Source organism: Peromyscus leucopus, chromosome 14 (assembly GCF_004664715.2).
Source record: "Peromyscus leucopus breed LL Stock chromosome 14, UCI_PerLeu_2.1, whole genome shotgun sequence".
Lineage (NCBI taxonomy): Eukaryota > Metazoa > Chordata > Mammalia > Rodentia > Cricetidae > Peromyscus > Peromyscus leucopus.
This window is the reverse complement of record NC_051075.1, coordinates 82,019,849-82,028,057: the sequence shown is the minus strand read 5'-3', so window position 1 is coordinate 82,028,057 and position 8,209 is coordinate 82,019,849. Positions and strand designations below refer to the sequence as shown.

General features: G+C 39.3%; 1 gene segment (V, D, J or C); it reads left to right on the top strand.

Annotated features, from left to right (window-relative positions):
* Nucleotides 1-6,214: 6,214 nt before the first annotated feature.
* On the top strand, nucleotides 6,215-6,834 carry LOC119089033. The segment is given in 2 exon segments: nucleotides 6,215-6,369; nucleotides 6,452-6,834. Coding segments are annotated over 2 exon segments (375 nt in total).
* Nucleotides 6,835-8,209: the final 1,375 nt, after the last annotated feature.

The following is an 8,209-nucleotide window of genomic DNA, read 5'->3' as shown; positions in this document are numbered from 1 at the left end:
ATCATAATGCATATCTGAGGTGTGTCAGAAACCCTGAAGGATTATAAAGCTGCTTTGGAGTTGTGTGGACAGGGAAGAGTAACCTGAAGACTTTCTCAAAACTTGTCATTAAATACTGTGGAAAGGGGTATTTGGCTGGTTAAACATGTGGCTGGTTAAGCATTCAGGCTTTTGAGCAGTAATTCAGCTGAGACTCATTCCGGATGAGGACTCAGAGGCCTCCAGTCTGAGGAGACAAGATCAGCTGAGGATCCGGCGAGGTGAGATAGCTGTGGCTTGTTCTGTCTCTCTGATCTATCAGCATGGACCCCAATAACTCTCCTCAGGTTTGATTTTATTAATAAGAACTTTTAAGATTCCTGTTACAGTCTGAGGCTTTCATTCAGATATCTTGCCGATAATAAAAAATTAACTTTTGGCTATAAAATTGATGTATCAAATTTAGCTGAAATTTAAACACAAAAAATATGTAATTGTGAATTATGTCTTACTTGTGTTTAGTAAATTGACAGACATATGTATTAAAGAAAAAGGCAGAAGGCCTTTGAACCATTTAATTCCCCACTGAGAGAAACTCAGACCTCAAATGCACCTGTCTCACACTGTCTTAGGATTGTGGTCTTGCCTGTCTTTTCATATTTTCATAGTACTCTCTCCCTAAGAAATAAATAAGGGCACTTTTCAAAAATCAGTAATATGAAAAGGTAGAAAGCTGAGACAACTTCTACAAATGCAGGATGTAAGTGTCTTCCTCTGCCTCATATCCAGTCTGTCTGCTGAGTAAGGAAACACATGCACAGCCAAGCTTGGGATTAAGCCTTGACTTGGACTGAGATTTGTAGCTGGTCACAGTAATGAAAAGAAACAACTGCTGAGTCCATGTTCCTATACCTCACCCACTCTGAGAGTCAGGGAATGGTGTGGAGAAAGAGGCAGAAAGACTCTCCGAGTCTAAGGATGGGGAGCAGTACCACAAAACACTGTCTTCTGGATATGACACAGTCATTGTAATTATAAATTCACAGTCACTATGATCATCTCCCAAGGCACGCACACACACACACACACACACACACACACACACACACCCTATGAAAGTAGGTGAAGAACTAGGAAACCAGTTAGAAAGCAGAAGGACATCAGGAGTTGGGGAATACGAGAAGGCAATGGGGGTAGATATACTCATAAGACATTGTATACAATTATAGAATTGTGAAAATTGAAGAGTTGGCCTTGAAGGAAGAAGAAGCCCCCTAATTACAATAAATCCACATTCTTAATTTTTGGACATGGTACTGATGCAAAAAAAAAATACTGTGGAAAGGAACAACAGACTAAGGATTAGTTCTATTACATGAAGAATTTCCTAGTCACACTGCATGAAAGATTGAGAAAGCAGGAGTTTTAAATTAGTGAACTTGATCCCCACATCCTCTTGTTGATATCAATATGAGCAAATGTCTAATAAAATAACCGAATCAATACTTTGAAGTAGAAATAGTTTGATTGCATTTTACATCAATGTCTAATTCCTAGATGACCAATGTTGCTGTTGAATTTTTATTAACAAAATTTATTCATCAAACCAGTTTACATTTATGAGCTTTTAGGTATAGGCTCTGAGATTAAGCAGTAATCACTGATTTCACATTCATAGCCTTGCCCAGTCTCAATATCCTGCCCTGTAATCACAGCCTGTTACAGAACAGGAACACAGTGACATGAGACATTCTCCTCCAGTCTTTGGGATATATGGGTGTCACAGTCATCCTTGGTTCCTTGCTGAATACAGTTTAGTGGTTAGTGTTGCTGATTCATGATATTTTCCCAGAGGAATGGGCTACAGAGGTTGTCTGTAACTTCCTTCAGAGGTAAGTTACAGAGTGGACACCCCAGAGATGCCCAGAATCATCTCTAAACTGAATCTTCCTGCATCTTAGATATCTGGCCACTGAGGAAACCATGTGCACCAATCTGTGAGAATCACAATGAGATATGAGTCCATTTCTAAACACAATCCTCCCTGTGGAGGGCCTCAGGAATTGTGCAAGTGATGCTCAGGGTCTTAGGTGGCAGCACAGTTACAGAAGGAATTTCTGGGGATTTATGATCAATGCAAACAGGGACCAGCCAGAGGAGAAGACTAAGCCACAGAGTAAAGGGAGAATCGTAAAAAATCTAGAAATCAATATGTGATGTATTAAAGGAGAACTGTTCACTTTCACATTTGTTGTAACAGATCTGCACATATTATAATCCTAATATTACTTCAATTCAGGAGAATAAGCTCACAGTATCTATTTATATTCTCACAGGGCCCAGAATTTTGTGAATGGATTACATTGTAAGAGAAGAAAGTTTCCATACTATTCCAATAGACATGCACTTCGGTCCATTGTAACCTATGACAGCCATCAGCATCCCATGTACTGAAGTAAAAATAGAACTGTTTATGCTTTAAACTAGTATCTGGATAGCCAGATGACTAGTATTAACTTGTGTTCCTTAACACAAAAGGACATGCAAACTCAGACATTCCAAACCAAACATACATGTGGCCACATTTTCATTCATACCTGCAGAGTAGACAGACATTTTTAAAACTATGACCGTTTGGAGTCTCCATGTAACAGCAGAATAGCAAGAGAAAGAAATCTGAAACATGTTTCATTTTTTTATACACCTCAAGTCATTTTTAATCATTATTTAAGCCTTTTTATCCTCAGACCTTTATAACTTGCTTTTACATATTCCATGAACTTGCATTTTACATATTTTTCTTCTTTCTAAAACATTTTTTATATTTCTATATCTAAAACCTTTATATATTATACCCTAAACCTTATAACTTACTTAAACTTTAAAGCTAGGCTTTAAAGTTTCATTATTTTATTTTTACCTCAAACTATTTATTCAGATCTAAAATATCACATACTCAAATCCTAATGACATGCTTAAGCCTTTAAAGTTTTACATCTTAAACTGCCTCCTCAAATCAAAAAATCATTTATTTAAACTTTTATCTTAACCAACAATAATTTATACCCAATTCTCTTAAATGATGGCAAGTATTTGTAACTCATTAAACTCAAATGACCAAAACCCATGTAAATTTTTATTTTTCCTGTGGAAACAAAAGCATAATTTTCCCAGTATCTTGAACTGGTAATTTAACATTTTTTAAAGCAATATCAGGACAGAGATGGGTTAACAAGAGAAGTTGCTGGCTGGCAGAAGAGACCTTGAAGTTATCACAGTAAAGGAAGGGAGGGGGAACAGTGGGCATAGAGTGTGTCCTTGGCTGCCAGTGTTCCTGAAAAAAAAAAAAGTTTTTGTTAACTCCTCTGACTAAAGTCAGATTCTCTGTTCAGTGTTCACACAGTTTTTGTCAATTGTAGGCAGTCCTCATTGCCCTGTCCAGAGCGGCATTGTGAGCCCAAGCTAGGACATCCTTCCAGTTATCTAAAGTCAAACTTAGGGGGGTAGTTAGTTGTTGCCCCATATGCAGAGAGAAAGGTAGAGGCAAAAGACAGACTCCAAAAAAAAAAAAAAAAAAAACCACAAAGAAGACAAGGACAGACACAGTCCGCATGGTAAATGCCAAATCAACCAGACAAAAGACAAGACACAATAACATAAAACATAGATCGAGATCGTGTTTACCTCCAACTGGCAGAGTGGGGGTCCGGGGGCACCCCAATCTTGGTGGAACTTCCAATGCTGGACCCCAAAATTTAGGGTCTCAAGTGGGTGCCCCAAGAACCCAGACTCCAGTCCAGTTGATGCAATATCAGGAGGATTTATTAAACTTCTGTACACAAGGGCTCCTCTGCTCCCAAGAGCAAGAGTTGCCGTCAGGGGAGAAGTGGCCGCTCTTGTTTTACTTTCATTTTTTGGAGGAGTGGCTGCTGTGGCTCCAGACTCAATATTGTCGTCGGGCTGGAGGAGTCTGAGAGAAAATACTCCACAAGGGCTAAGAAATGTGAAACATGCTCGTCTCCCTCTGTTTTCTTTAAAATATCTCTAATCACACTATAAAAACTAAAAAGGGTGTCGGGGACATTTTCCCGATCTCTGAGCAATTTATTAATATCTTTTCCAACCTTGTTCCAAATCAAAGGGTGAATCCCTGGGCCGTTAACTACCAACCAGGGGCATTTCTCCTCCACAAAACAGAAAAAATTTATTAGATCCTTTTTTTAACTCTTATTCCTCTCTCCCTAAAATTGCCTTTCATTTCCTTGATAAAGAGAACATCTTTTTATAAACCCTTTCCCATTGGTTATCAGACGACTGTATTTACCTCAAGACTTCCCACGTTGCACGAATGATGCGGTCCGGGTGTCTTTACCCTTTGTGATCCGGAACTCCATTATTATCTGTTGTCCGGTAGGTCACCGTGCCTCGAGCCCCATGTTGGGCGCCACTTGTCCCATCCAGTAGGCCAGGTTATTAGGTGAGACCCGAGGAGGCACCTCCTGAAAGACCAATGGGGGCGAGAGAGAAAGGAGACCAGGTACATAAAGAAAAACAGAGTCAGTCTGAGTCGCGTCAAGGTCTTGTTTATTGCAAGGGAAGGCAGGCTTATATATACTGGGGGATAGGAGAAGTGAATAGGGGAAGGGGGGTGATGGAAAATTTCTGAAGAATAGGATCAGGGTGAGGTCTTTTTGGTCCAAAGCTTGTGCAACCGACATGCTTCAGGAAGTTATTCTGAAAGTACTTTTTGTGCTTTTTTTGGGAACGAGTGTTTTTGTAAGTTAATGACGTTTATCACGGGTATAGTCATGCCAGATCATCCAGGCAAGAAAGGTCAAGGTGCAGTCATCCATATTTTGGTTCCCAACAGGTTGGTACATAAAATGAATTTAAAAAATTAAAAAAAAAGACAGTGTACCTTCAGTGTAAGCCATGACAAACCAACCTGCAGGGAAGCTCAGAACCAGCAGGTGGCACAATAGAGACAAGAATCCCCAGTAGAGAGATGAGGTTGGTGTGGAGGGGACTCCCAGATTTTTCCTATGTCCTCTCCTTCACTATTCTCACCACTAAAGATAGCATAACAATTTTTAAAACTATAACATTGTTGGAGATAAACTCCTGAGGACCCATACCAAGCTGAGGATCTATGGCATTTGATGGTGGATGAGGAAAATATAATGAATCTTCTTTGGAAGATTACTACAAGTTTCCTATGACCCCAACTATGTGTATATAGATAGCATTGACTGAACTCATTGTGTTATTAGTTAATGAAACAAAGAGGTCAGGAACTTGGGAGAGAGACTTATTGGAAGGTTCCAAGAGGAACATATGCGGGCAAATGGATGTAGATAAGATCATAATATATTTTATACATGGATTAAAACGTCAAGAAATACAAATTATTAAATGTAAAAATAACAATTTTACATATGTTTAGAATTTTCATGCATATGTATTTTGAATAGTGTGTATTAATCCCCATAGTATCTGCTCTTCATTTTCCTTTTTCTCCTACTTTACCTTTATTCTACTAGACAATTTCACTTATACATCATCATATATTTGTATTCATAGTTGTATGTACATAGTTAATATCTAAGAACTACTAATAAGAGTCTCATTTAAAGTCTGTATTTCTGAGATGGTATTAATCATTTATCTCTAGTTGCATCCAATATTTTATAACTGATATAATTTCCATATTTCTTACAGATGGAAAAACTCCTATAATTTTATTTATATAAACATGTCTTCTTAATGAAATCTTCTGTTGACAGTACATAGTTTATTTCCCTAATTTAGTTATTGTGATGTTGATACAATAATAATTATTGTGCAAATTTGTCTGAAGTATATTTATTTTGGACATTTGGATGAGTTTTTTTAGTGTATAATTTGTTGGAAAGGCAAATATTAATTGCATATATCTGAAAGGAGCATGGAAATTCTCGTAACTTAGCAAGATTTAAATTTCCCATCATTATCATTATCACAACCACCATCTGTACATCAATCTGACATCCTTATCATAAAGTGTAGCAACTTTCTCAGGCCTGAAATCTACTGAAAGCACAGGTCCTGATGTTGCATTCTCAGCATCTCTACAGGGCTAAGGGAAGGAACATGTTATATATTTCCTCAGAGAGGAATAGAATTAGCATTCAACATCCTACTGCCTGACCCAGTTATTCTCTACCACTTTCTTCTCCAGTTGGACTAGGTACTTATCTAAGAAGTAGCCTGCTCATGAATATGCAAAATACTTGAGTCTGTGGTGGTAAATACAAGGAAGTCCACACCCCAGAACAACATATGATCAGTGTCCTGTCCACAGTCACTGAGCACACAGGTCCTCACCATGGGATGGAGCTGGATCATTCTCTTATCCTGACAGTAACTACAGGTAAGGGGCTTTCCAGTTCCAAACCTGAAGAAGGAACAGGGACTGAGGTGACAATGACATCCACGCTTCCTTTCTCTCCACAGGTGTCCACTGCCAGGTCCAGCTGCAGCAGTCTGGGGCTGATCTGGGGAAACCTGGGTCCACAGTGAAGTTGTCCTGCAAGGCTTCAGGCTACACCTGCACTGACTATGCTATGCACTGGGTGAGGCAGAGGCCTGGACAGGGCCTGGAGTGGATTGGATACATTGTTCCTGGAAGTAGTAGTACTGGCTACAATCAGAAATTCCAGGGCAAGGCCAAACTGACTGCAGACACATCCTCCAGCACAGCCTACATGGAGCTCAGGAGCCTGACATCTGAGGACTCTGCAGTCTATTACTGTGCAAGAGACAGTGTTGCAACCACATCCTGAGTGTGTAATAAACCCTGGAGGAGCAGGAAGCTAAGCTGGGACTGAAATGACAGAGAATATTAGCCTGGGGACTTGCTCAGAAATAATCATTCTCAGTGTTCTTTGTCTGTCATTTCACAGTCTTCCAGGGTCTTTGTCAACCTTTCAAAAGGACTCCTGGGAATAGATTGATGTTGATTCAGTATGCCCCTAGATTATACCATGCCTTGACCAGTTGTTTAATAGTGACCACCTCCATTGACATGATTCATTTTTAAGAAACTAAAATAAGAAAAATTGTAGCAATACATTATGATATAATACTTCTTAAATCTAAGGGACTGGAACTATTGCTGGAGTAGCTGGGAATAAGCTATAATATGACACAGGCCAGTAAAAGACATAACAGCATGTACAAAAACAAAGCAACTTCCACAGTCCAATTTGGTTTCCCTAAAACGAGCACAGGCAGTTTGTTGGAAGGGGTCCCCATAGATTTCGGAGTAGGTGCTTTAACCTTGTCTATGAAATCTAATTTAACATCTTTAGTTAGTGATACATCTGATCATGAATTGCTTTTGGAAGTATTAATCAAATCATTTATTGTTTTAGGATTAGAAACAGAGCTGAGTGTCACATTGTGGAGTTCCCAGGGTGGAGAGTCTGCTACTTTGACAACAAGCTGGGCTCCTGCTCACACAGCACTGGGGAAAGAGCAGTGGATTCCAAGCTGGGGAGTGTAGAGACGTGATCCTGTCATCAGCAGCCCTGGGTGCTCATTCCCCTGTTTCCTGAAATTGAATTCTCTTTGTCACCACTTCTAGACTGACATAGACTGGACCAGTGAAAATGCATCTAACATCCTGTTTTAGAGAGAGGTTTACTATACTGAGGATGATTAGCAAGTATTTGTTTATATTATTTCTGTAAATGGCCTATGCCCTCAGTATGTGAAACACACATGAGGCCATAATAACACAGCCAGATTGTGAGCTCCTTTGGGCAATCATTTTGGTGTGCTTTTATCAAATCAGCAATATTATGAAAGGTATTAGCAACTATAGAATGAAGCTTTTTACAGTTTAAATTTGCATTTTAATAAGCACACAGAAGAGACAAGGTAGAAGCAGCTTCTTTACTATCTGCCTGCTGCTCTGTAGCTTGTTGCAGATGATGGACAAAGTCATAAATGGCTCTATATATTTCTGCGTACAGTGGGAAATATGCCTGTGGGAGTATTAATATCAGCAACTTTATTCCAAGCCATTAAAGCACTGTGGCTGCTTTGACTGTTAACCAGTTGAGGGCTGGCACACAGTTGTGCCACTATTTGGAAGTTTCCTTTCATGATAATTTGATGATAAGTCATGTTTATAGTGGTCCCTGCCTTTGGTTATGAGCAGCAGTGGACAGGCATTCATCCATCCATT